General features: G+C 45.8%; 1 protein-coding gene across 1 annotated transcript in view; it reads right to left on the reverse strand.

Moving 5' to 3' along the window:
• Positions 1-18,155, reverse strand: part of LOC144596888 (rho guanine nucleotide exchange factor TIAM2-like) — a 95,036-nt gene that overhangs the window by 43,265 nt on the left and 33,616 nt on the right. Inside the window, exons 9-12 of the mRNA XM_078405754.1 lie at positions 17,811-17,889; positions 11,245-11,337; positions 9,724-9,966; positions 7,908-8,008 (exon numbers count right to left, since the gene is read on the reverse strand). Of these exons, the coding sequence (XP_078261880.1) occupies positions 7,908-8,008; positions 9,724-9,966; positions 11,245-11,337; positions 17,811-17,889 (516 nt within the window). The remainder of the gene's footprint in view (positions 1-7,907; positions 8,009-9,723; positions 9,967-11,244; positions 11,338-17,810; positions 17,890-18,155) is intronic.

Consider the following 18,155-nt stretch of genomic DNA (forward strand, 5'->3'; position numbering starts at 1 on the left):
TTGCACACTGGGATCTCATTAATGACTTCACAGGACTTTCACCACCTTGCGTTTTCAACAACAACCCAAATCAATTAAAAACCTAAACGTGCAAAGGATAATTCTAACAAATGCAGTTGTTAGATGCCCTACCACACTACAAATTTAATACTGCTCTGTTGCAAACAGCTTTTAATGTAAATTTAGTGTGTGGAGCACCTTGGACAATACAGCTCATTGTTCAATCTGAGGAGCACCTTCAGCAACAGACTGGTCCCACCAAGATGCAGAACAGAACGCCACAGGAGATCCTTCTTCCCTGTGGCTATCAAACTGTACAACTCCCCCTTCTGTCGTGGGGTAGACTGACCCCCCCCCCCCCCCCTCCTACCCAATCTCTACACATCCCCAGTCCTTTCCACTCATCACTTTGATTTCATGTTTCATGTATTTTATGTTTTTTTTACTGTTGGCAGATCAATCTCCCTCCTGGGATAAATAAAGTTCTATCACATCGTATCCTATCCTCTCAAACTAAATAACACGGGTCTTAAGAACTTCAGTAACTTAAGAATATTTAAGAAGCGACCAGGCTTGTATACACTGGAATTTAGCAGGATGAGAGGAGATCTTATCGAAACGTATAAGATTATTAAGGGGTTGGACACGTTAGAGGCAGGAAACATGTTCCCAATGTTGGGGGAGTCCAGAACAAAGGGCCACAGTTTAAGAATAAGGGGTAGGCCATTTAGAACTGAGATGAGGAAAAACTTTTTCAGTCAGAGTTGTGAATCTGTGGAATTCTCTGCCTCAGAAGGCAGTGGAGGCCAATTCCCTGAATGCATTCAAGAGAGAGCTAGATAGAGCTCTTAAGGATAGCGGAGTCAGGGGGTATGGGGAGAAGGCAGGAACGGGGTACTGATTGAGAATGATCAGCCATGATCACATTGAATGGCGGTGCTGGCCCGAAGGGCCGAATGGCCTCCTCATGCACCTATTGTCTATTGTCTATAATATTCTGTCGGCATATTAATAATTCAAAAATTCCTGTAATCGTGTTGGTGAATGGCTTGGACAATTGGTTAGGCTTGCCTTTACTTATTCAATCTTCAAGATAATTGTCACTGCATGCTTTTGGATGTGCACTGATGGAACTGGCTGCTGTCATCTGGGATCTTTAAGGATCATTGCAAACAGCCATGCAAATTCCCTAACTAACTGAAGGATTGAAGGATCGTGAAATTAATCCTGAACAAGGAAATGCAAGCCAGAGTGGGTAATTTAATGTCAAATTAAGAGCAATTAACAAGGGAAAAACTGAGAGTGAATAGTGTCAAAAATGAAAATGAAATAATCTCCAACAACATTTCAAACCTGAATATTTGCAGCAGTTAAATATTGAATGACTGCAATTAATATTCACTTCATTAAATGGTAATTAAGGTTTGTGGTGATGCAGCGGTAGAGCTACTGCCTTACAGCGAAGATAGACGCAAAGTGTTGGAGTAACTCAGCGGGACAGGCGGCATCTCTGGAGAGAAGGAATGGGTGACGTTTCGGGTCGAGACCCTTCTACAGACTGCCTTACAGCACCGGAGACCCGGGTTTGACCCTGACTACAGTTGCTGTCCGTACAGAGTTGAGACACCACCCCATTGAAATTTGCACATCAGACATGGAACAGTTTGACACCATTACTCTCTGGAACGTTGCTGTACGAGGACACCACACACTGTTCTGAGGAGTGACCATTGTTGGTCACTGCAGAACCATTATATTTCCCTGATAGACACCAAGTGCTGGAGTAACACTGCGTCTCTGGAGAGAAGGAATCAGGTCGAGACCCTTCTTCATTAATTACTTCACAGTAATTACTTCTAAATGCCACCACCTTGCATTTCCAACAAGACAAATTATTTAAAAACCTAAGGGTCTGTCGATTTTTAAGGGTAGGCGATTTTTTAGGCGACTGTCAAAGGCGTAGCAGATCGCCAAAATTTTCTTTTACCCTACGACAATGACCACAACAATGCCTAGTCAGGTCGGTACAAGTTTCTTTTTTTGTGAAACTAGCACCTGGCTAAGAGATTACACCGTCTTCGGAAACATCGCAAAATTCCCACGCTTATCAATGCTTCTCCGGCGTCCTAATTTTCGCTGAAATCACTGACAAGTCTGTAATTACTTGAGAGTTTTGAAATATAACATCTTGCACGGGTTACTTGAAAACCAAGCTTCACGGTAACAAGGCATAAACTGGATTGACTTCCAGTTCACTAATAGCAGTATTAATAAATTAAATTTTAAACGTGGTTAAATGGATTTTTGTGCGGAGTGTGGGCATTCTTTGAAAATGTACGTGAGATGCATATCTGGTTTCTGGGTTGCATATCTGGGTTGGGAGCCCACTTTAAAAGTAATCGTTGATGGCCATAAACATCACGAAATTCCCACGCTTACCTGACTGTCAAACAGTCGCCTCCAATCTACCTGTCAAATGTCCTGATGGTAAATAAATGGGTTAAACAAAACTATCTTCTGGTATCTTCAAATTACTTTACTTAATTTAATATTACGTGCTTCTAAATGCATCTAAGACAACCTAGCAAACCTGGGGACAGCGTGCGACAGACAGCGCCCGCAATAAGCAACGATAGCAAAATAGCAAAAGGATAGTGAGGGATAAAATTGGTCCATTAGAGAGTCAGAGTGGACAGCTATGTGCTGAGCCGGAAGAAATGGGGGAGATATTAAACAATTTCTTTTCTTCGGTATTTACCGAGGAGAAGGATATTGAATTATGTGAGGTAAGCGAAACAAGTAGAGTAGTGATGGAAATTAGGAGGATTAAAGAAGAGGAGGTACGGACACTTTTGAAGAATATAAAAGTGGATAAGTCTCCAGGTCCTGATAGGATATTCCCTAGGACATTGAGGGAAGTTAGTGCAGAAATAGCAGGGGCTATGACGGAAATATTTCAAACGTCATTAGAAACAGGGATGGTGCCGGAAGATTGGCGCATTGCGCATGTTGTGCCTTTGTTTAAAAAAGGTTCTAAAAGTAAACCTAGCAATTATAGACCTATTAGTTTGACGTCTGTGGTGGGAAAATTAATGGAAAAGATACTTAGGGACAATATATATAATTATTTGGATAATCAAGGCCTGATTAGAAACAGTCAACATGGATTTGTGCCTGGAAGGTCATGTTTGACTAATCTTCTTGAATTTTTTGAAGAGGTTACCAGGGAAATTGATAAGGGCAAGGCTGTGGATGTTGTCTATATGGACTTCAGTAAGGCATTTGACAAGGTTCCACATGGAAGGTTGATTAAGAAGGTTAAATCGTTGGGTATTAATAGTGAGGTTGCAAGATGGATTCAACAATGGCTGAATGGGAGATACCAGAGGGTAACGGTTGACAATTGTATGTCAGGTTGGAGGCCAGTGTCTAGTGGAGTGCCCCAAGGATCTGTGTTGGGTCCACTGTTGTTTGTCATTTACATTAATGATCTGGATGATGGTGTGGCAAATTGGATTAGTAAATATGCAGATGATACTAAGATAGGTGGAGTAGTTGATAGTGAGGTAGATTTTCAAAGTCTACAGAGAGACTTGGGCCTTTTGGAAGGGTGGGCTGAAAGATGGCAGATGGAATTTAATGCTGATAAGTGTGAGGTGCTGCATTTTGGTAGGACAAATCAAAATAGGACGTACAGGGTAAATGGTAGGGAATTGAGGAATGCAGTGGAACAGAGGGATCTGGGAATAACTGTGCATTGTTCCCTGAAGGTGGAATCTCATGTGGATAGGGTGGTGAAGAAGGCGTTTGGTATGCTTGCCTTTATAAATCAGAGCATCGAGTATAGAAGTTGGGATGTAATGTTGAAATTGTACAGGGCATTGGTGAGGCCGAATCTGGAGTATGGTGTGCAGTTCTGGTCGCCAAATTATAGGAAGGATGTCGACAAAATGGAGAGGGTACAGAGGAGATTTACTAGAATGTTGCCTGGGTTTCAGCACGTAGGCTACAGAGAGAGGTTGAACAGGTTGGGTCTTTATTCTTTGGAGCGTAGAAGGTTGAGGGGGGACTTGATAGAGGTTTTAAAAATTTTGAGAGGGACGGACAGAGTTGACGTGGGTAGGCTTTTCCCTTTGAGAGTGGGGAAGATTCCAACAAGGGGACATAGCTTCAGAATTGAGGGACAAAGGTTTAGGGGTAACATGAGGGGGAACTTCTTTACTCAGAGGGTTGTGGCTGTATGGAATGGGCTTCCGGTGGAAGTGGTGGAGGCTGGCTCGATTTTATTATTTAAGAGTAAATTGGATAGGTATATGGATAGGAGGGGATTGGAGGGTTATGGTCTGAGTGCAGGTAGATGAGACTAGGTCAGGGAGAATGGTCGGCGTGGACTGGTAGGGCCGGACAGGCCTGTTTCCATGCTGTAGTTGTTGTTATATGATACCTGGCGACAAGCCAGCTGTCGCCGAGAAATTTCAATCCGGTTAATTTCTCAGCGACGCGCCGAGATCCACTACGATTCATTGAAGACTCCTCACGATCATGCCCGCGCGCGACACCCCGGCCAACTGTCAGCGACAGCCTAGTCACCAGCAGTCACCTTAAAATCGCCTAAGTGGGACAGGCCCTTTAATGTGCGAAGGATAATTCTAACAAATGTAGTTGTTAGATGCCCTACCACACTATAAATTTAATACTGCTCTGTTGCAAACAGCTTTCCTTCTCACCCATTCCTTCTCTGCCTGTCCCGCTGAGTTACTCCAGCGTTTTGTGTCTACCTTTGGTCTAAACCAGTCCTCACGGCCACTCTCACTTGAGGCACCAACCTCTAGCCAGCTAAAACATTCCCGTACCTCGGATCTCAATTGGGTCTCTGAATATCAGTGCTTAGTTTAGAGAAACAGGCCCTTCGGCCCACCGTGTCCGCGCCGCCCAGCGATCCCCGCACATTTACACCATCCTATACCCACTAGGGACAATTTTTACATTTACCGAGCCAATTAACCTACAAACCTGTACGTCTTTGGAGTGTGGGAGGAAACCGAAGATCTGGGAGAAAACCCCACGCAGGTCTCAGGGAGAACGTACAAACTGCGTACAGACAGCACCCGTAGTCGGGATGGAACCCGGGTCTCTGGCGCTGCGTTCGCTGTAAGGCAGCAACTCTACCGCTGCACCACTGTGACCGCCCAATGCTCTCCCCCAAACTCTACCCTTGCCCACGCCAACTGCACGCACTGAACATATCCTCAGTTTCAGATCCTGGATCTCCCCAGGGCTTGAGTGCTCCAGATGTTTGTGGTTGGAGGCCCATGAACGTGAGCCTTTACGTTTATGGAACACTTTCAGTCAGAGATGCAGTCCGCCTTTGGAAAGTACGGATATTTAGAGGAGTTTCATGAAGAGCCAGTTTTTATAGTCGTAGAGAGAGTGATACAGTGTGGAAACAGGCCCTTCGGCCCAACTTGCCCACACCGGCCAACATGTCCCAGCTACACTTGTCCCACTTGCCCGCGTTTGGTCCATATCCCTCCAAACCTGTCCTATCCATGTACCTGTCCAACTGTTTCTTAAACGATGGGATAGTCCCAGCCTCAACTACCTCCTCTGATAGCTTGTTCCATACACCCACCACCCTCTGTGTGAAAAGGTTACCCCTCAGATTTCTATTAAATCTTTTCCCCTTCACCTTGAACGTATGTCCTCTGGTCCTCGATTCACCTACTCTGGGCAAGAGACTCTGTGCATCTACTCGATCTATTCCTCATGTTTTTATACGCCTCTATAAGATCACCCCTCATCCTCCTGCACTCCAAGGAATAGAGACCCAGCCTACTCAACCTCTCCCTATAGCTCACACCCTCTAGTCCTGACAATATCCTTGTAAATCTTCTCTGTACCTTTCCAGCTTGACAACATCTTTCCCATAACATGGTGCCCAGAACTGAACACAACACTCTAAATGCGGTCTTACCAACGTCTTATACAACTGCAACATGACATCACAACTTCTATACTCAATACTCTGACTGACGAAGGGTAATGTGCCAAAAGCCTTTTTGTCCACCTTATCCACCTGCGACTCGACCTTCAAGGAACCATGTACCTGCACTCCTAGATCCCTCTGCTCTACAACATTCCCCAGAGGCCTACCATTCACTGTGTAGGTCCTGCCCTTGTTCGACGTCCCAAAATGCAACACCTCACACTTCTATGCATTAAATTCCCATCAACCATTCCTCCGCCCACCTGGCCAATCGATCCAGATCCTGCTGCAATCTTTCACAACCACCTTCACTATCTGCAAATTTCAACGTGGAATATAACTTTTTCCTATGGATCAGTGATAGATGCAGATTCATCAAGGTCGTGCATTAAAACGAAAATCGTACTAGTGCAAACTCATGAGCAAAGCAGCAGTGGGTAGATACACAGAAACACCAAACAAACTTCGCGTAAAATCTATTAAAGCAAACTTTCTGTTCGTATGGTTCCCAGAACAATCTGGACAATGTGTCGGAAGGAACTGCAGACGCTGGTTTAAACCGGAGATAGACACAAAACGCTGGAGTAACTCAGCGGGACAGGCAGCTTCTCTGGAGAGAAGGAATGGGTGGCGTTTCGGGTCTAGGCCGTTCTTCAGACTGAGAGTCGGGGGGAAGGGAAATGAGAGATTATAGACGGTGATGTAGAGAGATATAGAACAAATGAATGAAAGATGTGCAAGAAAAGTAACCAATAAAGGAAACAGGCCATTGTTAGGTGTTCACTGAGGGAAAACATAGAAACATAGAAACTAGGTGCAGGAGTAGGCCATTCGGCCCTTCGAGCCTGCACCACCACTCAATATGATCATGGCTGATCATCCAACTCAGTATCCCGTACCTGCCTTCTCTCCATACCCCCTGATCCCTTTAGCCACAAGGGCCACATCTAACTCCCTCTTAAATATAGCCAATGAACTGGCCTCAGCTACCTTCTGTGGCAGAGAATTCTACAGATTCACCACTCTCAGTGTGAAAAAAAACGTTCTCATCTCGGTCCTAAAAGACTTCCCCCTTATCCTTAAACTGTGACCCCTTGTTCTGGACTTCCCCAACATCGGGAACAATCTTCCTGCATCTAGCCTGTCCAACCCCTTAAGAATTTTGTAAGTTTCTATAAGATCCCCCCTCAATCTTCTAAACTCCAGCGAGTACAAGCCGAGTCTAACCAGTCTTTCTTCATATGCTCTCTAGCACTCTCTACATCCACCAGTTACTTTTCAGATTGGGCGGCACGGTGGCGCAGCAGTAGAGTTGCTGCCTCACAGCGAATGCAGCGCCAGAGACCCGGGTTCAATCCCGACTACGGGTGCTGTCTGTACGGAGTTTGTACGTTCTCCCCGTGACCTGCGTGGGTTTTCTCCCAGATCTTCGGTTTCCTCCCACACTCCAAAGACGTACAGGTTTGTAGGTCAATTGGCTTGGTAAATGTAAAAATTGTCCCTAGTGGGTGTAGGATGGTGTTGGTGTGCGGGGATCGCTGGGCGGCGCGGACCCAGTGGGCCGAAAGGGCCTGTTTCCACGCTGTATCTCTAAAACAAAACGATGCCATTCCTCATGACCGATGTTGGCTTGTTGAAAAATATTTTGAAACCTAAATGAAGCTGTTTCCAGAGAAATCCAGCCAGGATGTCAGCAGCTGAAACCCCCCCCCCAACACTTTTCTCCAGGGGGTGATATTTATTTTGCTTCAAAGAGGAAGTTGCCACCATAGTTGATTAGTTCCACCCATCCCCTCTACACTGCGCACAGCAAACAGCACACACTGGTCAAAAGGTTCCATCATTAAAGGGCAATCATTCTAACTCGAGCCTCTGGGCTAGTCAGCAGCATCTGTAACATTTGCTTAATTTCGTCATTTACCTGTAAAAGTTCTTCTGTGTTTTCAGCCTGATTGTGTGACTCGATGCAGTCTGTTGTGACACTTCTTGTTAGAGCAGGAATCTCCGGCACACAGGCGAAATCTGAAATGTATGCAAGAGTCAAATATTTTCCAAGTAAAATCTCCCACAGATCTAAGTTTAGTTTAACTGCTCACTCGATGCACAGCTATGATACCTCTCTCAATTCAAATTATGCTATCAAACCAATTGGACTAAAGAGACGTCACTGCAATAAAGATTTAAAGCTAAATAAGAAAATATCGGTCAGGAGATGAAACATTGAATGTGGAGGAGGAAATTGGAGGAGGGAATTTCATAAGCTCTGTGCAATCTTTCATTAAACAAAAGATTGAGAATGATCAGCCATGATCACATTGAATGGCGGTGCTGGCTCGAAGGGCCGAATGGCCTCCTCCTGCACCTATTGTCTATTGTCTACTGCAAATAGCATGGGATATTTCAATTAGTTACGCAAATGTTTACTGCTTGGACTTAGTAAAACTACAGCAGCGCCCACTGTGTTCAAAACAGTGAGAAAAGCTGAAAAGTTGCATTAATACACGACTATTCCAAGCAGTTGGGATTGTATAACAGTTAAAATTCAACGTCATGCATTATAGATGGCACGGTGGTGCAGCGGTAGAGTTGCTGCCTTACAGCGCCAGAGACCCAGGTTCAATCCAGACTGGGGTTGCCAACTGTCCCTTATTAGCCGGGACATCCCGTATTTTGGGCTAAATTGGTTTGGCCTGTACGGGACCGCCCTAGTCCCCTATTAGGCCCAAGGGGGCGCTGTAGGCCCGGACAGTGTAGGTCTGGAGGCCCAGGCGCCTAAATTTTAAATAATAAAAATGCTCCTCCATGTCTCCGTGCTCCACATTTTAATCCTTAAGTCGTTCATGCTAGATTGGCCAGTACACAAGCAGCCATTTATATGTGTCGGAAGGAACTGCAGATACTGGTTTAAACTGAAGACAGACACAAAAAGCTGGAGTAACTCAGCGGTTCAGACAGCATCTGTGGAGAAAAGGAATAGGTGACGTTTCGGATCGAGACGAAAAAAATTAGTCAAAAATCTACTCCAGATGTGGTCTCACCAGGGCCCTGTACAACTGCAGAAGGACCTATACTGAAATCAAATAAATGTTGAATGATTATCAGGATAATTCATGCAACATTCCCCCAAAGTACACCTCCAGAACAAGGGGTCACAGTTTAAGGGTAAGGGGGAGGTCTTTTAGGACCGAGATGAGAACGTTTTTTTTCACACAGAGAGTGGTGAATCTGTGGAATTCTCTGCCACAGAAGGTAGTTGAGGCCAGTTCATTGGCTATATTTAAGAGGGAGTTAGATGTGGCCCTTGTGGCTAAAGGGATCAGGGGGTATGGAGAGAAGGCAGGTACGGGATACTGAGTTGGATGATCAGCCATGATCGGTGCAGGCTTGAAGGGCCGAATGGCCTACTCCTGCACCTATTTTCTATGTTTCTATGTAATATTTTCTCCACACACTCTCTTTGTCAGAAAAACAGAACGTTAGAGATGATTAGCATTTTAGTACAAAGAAAGAAAGACAACATATTACCTGCTACAAACCTGCTGCTCAAACCTCGGGTTGGCCTGAAGTACCCATGATGCAAATCATTCTTCCCAAGGCTGCGGCCTCAATGCCGAGCTCTGAACCACTCCACGTACGAGACATCACTGATATTTTAAACATGCATGATCGCTCTTTTAAAGCGCAACTCAGCTTACAATGATTGCCTTTGCAAGTTAAAAAGAAAGCAAGACACTCACCAGAAGCGACAGGAAGGAGGTGGTTATCAACAAACTCCTCCAGCAGTTTGGATTGGGCAGGAGGAATTGTTATCTGGCTCAATGCGTCATTGCTGCCTGTTCCAGTTTGGGTCCAGTCTGTGGAAAACCGCCTGATGGTAAGTATTAGGTGATTTTCTGCAAACAGCGATTCGATACATCTATGGTGGAGATTTGCAACCACTGCTCCATTTATGATTAAGATCTCATCTCCAACCCTGGCACCTAAGGGAAAGAAGAACACGTCGTGAATGTTCAGGAAGTTGCCCAAATGATCACTTTGACCTTGACTAGGGCGCAGCGCTAGAGTTGCCGCCTTACAGCGAATGCAGCGCCGGAGACTCGGGTTCCATCCCAACTACGGGCGCCGTCTGTACGCAGTTTGTACGTTCTCCCCGTGACCTGCGTGGGTTTTCTCCGAGATCTTCGGTTTCCTCCCACACTCCAAAGACGTACAGGTTTGTAGGTTAATTGGCTTGGTAAATGTAAAAAATGTCCCTAGTGGGTATAGGATAGTGTTAATGTGCGGGGATCGCTGGGCGGCGCGGACCCGGTGGGCCGAAGGGCCTGTTTCCACGCTGTATCTCTAAACTAAACAAAACTGGATGCTAGCCAAGCATGTTAACCAAGCTACCATACATTATTTGTTTCAACATGTTCGACTCATTTCTAAGTCATTTTCTTTTATTCATATGTAAAAGAAAAAATAACAGCTTTATTTTTAGAGCATACAACTTGAGGTGTATGTCAATTTATGCTGTTGTTTAGTAAAATAGTTCATGTGGCATATTGTTTTTAGTTTAGCTTAGGGTTTAGTTTAGAGATACAGCGCGGAAACAGGCCTTTCTGTTCATGATCCCTGCACATTAACACTACTCTACACACACTAGGGACAATTTACATTTATACCAAGCCAATTAACCTACAAACCTGTGCGTCTTTGGAGTGTGGGAGGAGACCGAAGATCTCGGAGAAAACCCACGCAGGTCACGGGGAGAACGTACAAACTCCGTACAGACAGCACCCGTAATCAGTAGGAAAAAAAACTGCAGATGCTGGTTTAGATCGAAGGTAGACACAAAATGCTGGAGCAACTCAGCGGGTCAGGCAGCATCTCTGGAGAGAAGGAATGGGTGACGTATTGGGTCGACACCCTTCTTCAGACTGAGAGTCGGGGCAGGGGGAGATACAGAGATAAGGAAGTGTAAATTGTGAGAACGAGACATCAAAGGGGGTGGCGGTCTGGGAAAATGTAGAATAGATCATTGTTAGCTAGGGGAAGGTGGCGAAGCAAACAGAGATAAAAGGTCAATCAGGGACAGTCAGACTGGTCGGAGAACTGGGAAGGGGAGGGATGGAGAGAGAGAGAGGGAAAGCACGGGTTACTTGAAGTTGGAGGTCAATGTTCATACCGCTGGGGTGTAAGCTGCCCAAGCGAAATACGACGATATCATATTCCAGTGCCAAACACAACATTTATCGCCTTTGTAGAGATAAAAGTACCTTGTTTGTCAGCCAGACCGCCAGGAAGCACGTCACTCACAAACAGAGAATTGTGCTGCTGTTTTCCATCAATCTGTCCAGCCACAGCAAAACCTTTTAAACAGAGAAGCCAAAGTGAAATTTTCCCACCAGGAAATACAATACAATACAATCTATCTTTATTGTCATTGTACGGGGGTACAACGAGATTGGGAATGCGCCTCCCATACGATGCAATAAATTAATTAGCTAGTCAGTATTAATTTAAACAACCCAATGAAACAAATTGGAACAGTTTTAAAACAGAATAAAGTGCAAGTAGGTCTGTGCCGGTTCACTGTGCGATGTGACCATCCGGCTCAGCAGGACCGGTTCATAGCAGCTATGGCCCTGGGGATGAAGCTGTTCCTGAGTCTGGAGGTGCGGGCGTAGAAGGCCTTGTATCGTCTGCCCGATGGTAGAAGTTCGAACAGACTGTTGCAGGGGTGTGAAGAGTCTTTGTGGATGCTGGTGGCTTTTCTGAGGCATCGTGTGTTGTAGATGCCCTCCAAGGCTGGTAGCTGTGTTCCGATGGTCCTCTGAGCTCTATGGAATACCCGCTGAAGAGCTTTCCTCTCTGCCTCCGTGCAGCTGAGATACCACACAGGGATGCCATGTGTTAGGATGCTCTCTATGGTGCAGCAGTAGAAGGTCGTCAGCAGCTGTTGGGGTTGACCAGACTTCTTCAGTGTTCTCAGGTAGAACAGTCGTTGCTGTGCCTTCTTGACCAGCGCAGCAGTGTTATTGGACCATGTGAGGTCCTCCGAAATGTGAGTGCCCAGAAACTTGAAGCTGGACACTCTCTCCACACTGTCCCCATTGATAAAGATCAGGGCGTATTCCCCGTTATGTGACCTATGGAGGCTCCTCTATGATTCTGCACTTTAGGCTCACACAGCAACTGGCAGGATGATAACAGTGCAACAATAACACAAATTTCCTGTTCTAAACCTGCAAAGTTGCAGGAAAATACAATATATATATATAACATTTCTCTAAGATTTTGACATCATAAACTAACATTTTATTTAGTCAGGCGGAATTTCTTTAGTCAGAGGGTGGTGAATCTGTGGAATTCTTTGCCACAGAAGGCTGTGGAGGCCAAGTCAATAGATATTTTTAAGGCAGAGATAGATAGATTCTTGATTAGTACGGGTGTCAGGGTTTTTTTTAGATTTAGAGATACAGCGCAGAAACAGGCCCTTCGGCCCACCGGGTCTGCGCCGACCAGCGATCCCCGCACATTAACACTATCCTACACCCACTAGGGACAATTTTTACGTTTACCAAGCCAATTAACCTACAAACCGGTACGTCTTTGGAGCGCGGGAGGAAACCGAAGATCTCGGAGAAAACCCACACAGGTCACAGGGAGAACGTACAAACTCCGTACAGACAGCACCCGTAGTCGGGATGGAACCCGGGTCTCCGGCGCTGCATTCGCTGTAAGTCAGCAACTCTACCGCTGCACCACCGTGACCACTGGGATGTGGGGAGAAGGCAGGAGAAAGGGGTTAGGAGGGAGAGATAGATCAGCCATGATACAATGGCGGAGTAGACTTGATGGGCTGAATGGCCTAATTCCACGCCTATAACTTATGACCTTATTTTATGTTATATCATAAACTAACATTATACATAACAAACATGTGAAATCATGCGTGATCAGGAGGGCAGGGAATCAGTAACCCCTTTATTAATTCAGCAGCCACAGTTTAGCCAATAATTATTTATTTTTTTATCAATTGCATCAAAACATTTGAAAAAGTAAATGGTTTTGGTCAAACAATTTGAAAGACTACTATTTTGTAACAAAAACAGCTCTGTAAAAATATGAAATATTTGCATCATCTTGTGACCGTCTTTTCCATTCTTGAACGACACTTATAGACTAAAATACAAAACATTCCAGGTATCTTTAAAATAAAAAAGGGTGGCGCAGCGGTAGATTTGATGCCTTACATCGCCAGAGAACCGGGTTCTATCCTGACTACGGGTGCTGTCTGTACGGAGTTTGTACGTTCTCCCCGTGACCTGCCTGGGTTTTCTCCGGGTGCTCCGGTCTCCTCCCACACTCCAAAGACGTACAGGTTTGTAGGTTAATTGGCTTCGGTAAAAATTCTAAATTGTCCCTCGTGTGCAGTGTGTGCTAGTGGTCGGTGGGGTCTTGGTGGGCAGAAGGGCCTATTTGTGTGCTGTGTCTCAAAACTAAACTAACAAGAAAGACCCTAAAAAGAGATAACAAAGCAACAGGGATTATGGGCTAATTTCTCTGTGCCTGCTGGCTACTTCGTTGGAAGTGTATGAAAATAACTGCAGATGCTGGTACAAATCGAAGGTATTTATTCACAAAATCCTGGAGTAACTCAGCAGGTCAGGCAGCATCTCAGGAGAGAAGGAATGGGTGACGTTTCGGGTCGAGACCCTTCTTCAGACTGATGTCAGGGGGGCGGGACAAAGGAAGGATATAGGTGGAGACAGGAAGATAGAGGTAGAACTGGGAAGGGGGAGGGGAAGAGAGGGACAGGGGAACTATCTAAAGTTGGAGAAGTCAATGTTCATACCGCTGGGCTGCAAGCTGCCCAGGCGAAATATGAGGTGATTGAAATGGATCGTTAAGGGATCAGCACCCTCTGCTGTCTTCCCATTCCAAATCCCACCCAATCTGGGGCATGTCAAATGATAGGACCAGACATTCCTGCGCCCACATGTAACCCCAGTCAAGTGACCAGGTGCCAGGGAACACCCTGGGCAGGCTGGATTAGTGCGGGCACCAAGTGGAATTTCAAAGAGCTCTTTAGCTCCTCAAACTGCGGAGCATCCTGGACAATACAGCTCACCCCCTCCATGACACGCTGGTCAACCTGAGGAGCACCTTCAGCAACAGACTGGCACAGAGCAGTAGAGCTGCTGCCTTACAGTGAATGCAGCGCCGGATACCCGGGTTCGATCCTGACTACGGGTGCCGTCTGTACGGAGTTTGTACGTTCTCCCCGTGACCTGCGTGGGTTTTCTCCGAGATCTTCGGTTTCCTCCCACACTCCAACGACGTGCAGGTTTGTAGGTTAATTGGCTGGGTAAAATGTAAAAATTGTCCCCAGTGTGTGTGCCGGGTAGCATTAATATGTGCGGGGATCGCTGGTCGGCGCGGACTCGGTGGGCCGAAGGGCCTGTTCCCACGCTGTATCTCTAAATTAAAATAAACTAAGACTGGTTCCACCGAGATGCAGCACAGAACGCCACAGGAGATCCTGCTTTCCTGTGGCTGTCAAACTGTACAACCCCTCCCCCTTCTGTCGAGGGGTAGACTGAGACTGACCCCCCAAACCCCTCACCCCTCCCTAATCTTTGCATATCCCCAATCCTTTCCACTCGTTATTTTAATTTCATGATTCATGCAATTTCCCTCCTGGGATTAATAGAGTTCTATCGTTTCGTATCATAGGAGAGCTTCTACCATTCTGCCATAGCTTCCCTCCCACTTGTGGCCACTGTGCATTTGGGTTCAGTTACTAGCTGGGCAGCCAGAGGTCAGCACTGATCCAGAAATATACATTTGAATTCCATTATGGTCGTGGAGAAATCATAGAAACATAGAAAATAGGTGCAGGAGGAGGCCATTCGGCCCTTCGAGCCATCACCGCCATTCATTGTGATCATGGCTGATCATCCACAATCAGTAACCCGTGCCTGCCTTCTCCCCATATCCCTTGATTCCGCTAGCCCCTAGAGCTCTATCTAACACTCTTTTAAATTCATCCAGTGGATTGGCCTCTACTGCCTTCTGTGGCAGAGAATTCCACAAATTCACAACTCTCTGGGTGAAAAAGTCTCTTCTCACCTCAGTTTTAAATGGCCTCCCCTTTATTCTTAGACTGTGGCCCCTGGATCTGGACTCCCCCAACATTGGGAACATTTTTCCTGCATCCAGCTTGTCCAGTCCTTTCACAATTTTACACGTTTCTATCAGATCCCCTCTCATCCTTCTAAACTCCAGTGAATAGGAGCCCAGTCTTTGGGAACATTTTTCCTGGTCTAGTTCATTTATTAAAATGGGGGTTACATGCATTGCAGTTTACCTGATATTGCCACTTTGGCAAGATTTGGAGACAGTAAAATCCCTGGATATTTGGAATGCTCCTCTTAAAGTCCAACTCATTATCAAAATATCTTTCATGTCATTATTCAATGTTAATTTCAGATAAGAGTGAATAATTATTATCTAAACCAAAATGTGACACAACAGAGTTTAGAGATACAGCGCGGAAACAGGCCCTTCGGCCCACCGGGTCCGCGCCGACCAGCGATCCCCGCACATTAACACTGTCCTACACACGCTAGGGACAATTTTTACATTTACCCAGTCAATTAACCTACAAACCTGTACGTCTTTGGAGTGTGGGAGGAAACCGAAGATCTCGGAGAAAACCCCACGCAGGTCACGGGGAGAACGTACAAACTCCGTACAGACGGCGCCCGTAGTCGGGATCAAACCTGGGTTTCTGGTGCTGCAAGCGCTGTAAGGCGGCAACTCTACCGCTGCGCCTCCCCGATATCAATGTGCTTTCCACAAAAACCCACCTCCTTTTTCTTCATAAACACCATTGTCTGGGGGAGGGGCAGAAAAATCAGGGCCACACTCGGGCACCACCACCAGATACCTTTGACAAATGGACCCACGACTTGCACGCACTTACTCTCACACCCACGGTTTTCCGGATAAATCACTATGCCCTTAATGGGTGCTGAAATGTTTTCACTCTTTACTCTTGCCTTTACTCTTTAAACAGTTTACGTCTGAGAAAATTCACTGCCTGCTCAAAAGAATCCTTAATGTGAGTCATCCGATACTCTGGAATCCCAAATGGCTGGTGGAAGTGGAGTTGTCAATAAATACTGTTTATTTAGATAGTTACGGTCTGCATGACACAATTGAATTGTCTGCATGACACAATATCAGTGGAGATAAAGCTAACCGAACACAAATTTGGATATTCACTGCTAACAATGACAACAGCAGCTCAACTATAGACAATAGACAATAGGTGCAGGAGGAGGCCATTCGGCCCTTCGAGCCAGCACCGCCATTCAATGTGATCATGGCTGATCATTCTCAATCAGTACCCCGTTCCTGCCTTCTCCCCATACCCCCTGACTCCGCTATCCTTAAGAGCTCTATCTAGCTCTCTCTTGAATGCATTCAGAGAATTGGCCTCCACTGCCTTCTGAGGCAGAGAATTCCACAGATTCACAACTCTCTGACTGAAAACAGTTTTTCCTCATCTCCGTTCTAAATGGCCTACCCCTTATTCTTAAACTGTGGCCCCTTGTTCTGGACTCCCCCAACATTGGGAACATGTTTCCTGCCTCTAACGTGTCCAACTAACTAAAAAGAGATTTATTCATGTCCGGATGACATCCAAGTATCCGGTTTCTTTTGGCGTTTCATTGAGTGTTGCTTCCAAGATGGCGCCCAACCCCAGGCGACTATTTGCGAGCCATGCCGCAAAAGCAGATCTGCACTCACATATTACAATCGCTCCAGGCTCTGAAATCTCTACCGCCTACGGCAACATTTATCATGTACACTGCAAATGGCCCAATTGTAACCATGTACAGGTGCTCGTCAACTTACGATGGGGTCACGTTCCGAGAAACCCATTGCAAACCGAAAACATCGTACGTCGAAATATCGTACGTTGAAAGACTGGAGCGACTTGGCTTGTACACACTGGAATTTAGAAGGATGAGAGGGGATCTTATCGAAACGTATAAGATTATTAAGGGGTTGGACACGTTAGAGGCAGGAAACATGTTCCCAATGTTGGGGGAGTCCAGAACCAGGGGCCACAGTTTAAGAATAAGGGGTAGGCCATTTAGAACGGAGATGAGGAAAAACTTTTTCAGTCAGAGAGTGGTGAATCTGTGGAATTCTCAGCCTCAGAAGGCAGTGGAGGCCAATTCTCTGAATGCATTCAAGAGAGAGCTGGATAGTGCTCTTAAGGATAGCGGAGTCAGGGGGTATGGGGAGAAGGCAGGAACGGGGTACTGATTGAGAATGATCAGCCATGATCACATTGAATGGCGGTGCTGGCTCGAAGGGCTGAATGGCCTCCTCCTGCACCGATTGTCTATTGTCTATTTAATGCACGCGATCACGTGGCCGGAAGCGAGCGGCGCCTGGCTAACGGGTCGCTGCCGTTTGCGCCATCGCAACGTCGAAATATCGCAAGTCGAAGCATCGTGAGCCGGAGAACACCTGTATTGTCTTTCTACTGACCGGACAGCGTGCAACAAAAGCTTTTCACCGTACCTGGTACACCTGACAATAAAGTAAAGTGAGCTAAATGGATCGAGCAGCAGCTGAAGATCCAGAGACTGTTTACTCTCATCCACTGAGTTGCTTAGTCTACCGAGTTGCTTAACCACTGTTGAGCTTCACAAGAGCAGGAGATGACGCAGAGTGACTCAATGAGAGAGGGCAGTGACCTTTGTCAGCTCACTGAATGACGGTGGAAATAAAGCACAACAAAGTACCCATCACTTACCAAAAACAGTTTCTGATCCCCTCCTCTCAAGCTGCATGTGGTAAATATTCATGGTGGTAATTTCTATTTCATCAAACAACTGCGGTAATAAAGAAGACGGATATTATTCATCCTAAAAGTTGCTACTGACAAAAATCTTTGAAAACTTGCTTATGCCCTCAACACTCAAAGACGTTCAACTTTTCAAAATCAATTTCTACACTTAAGATGGGTTTTGTGTAGGAAGGAACTGCAGATGCTGGTTTACACCGAGGGTAGACACAAAATGCTGGAGTAACTCAGCGGGACAGGCAGCATCTCTGGAGAGAAGGAAGAAATGGGTGACGTTTCGGGTCAAGACCCTTC

The sequence above is a fragment of the Rhinoraja longicauda genome, chromosome 9 (genome assembly GCF_053455715.1).
Source record: "Rhinoraja longicauda isolate Sanriku21f chromosome 9, sRhiLon1.1, whole genome shotgun sequence".
Taxonomy (NCBI): domain Eukaryota; kingdom Metazoa; phylum Chordata; class Chondrichthyes; order Rajiformes; family Arhynchobatidae; genus Rhinoraja; species Rhinoraja longicauda.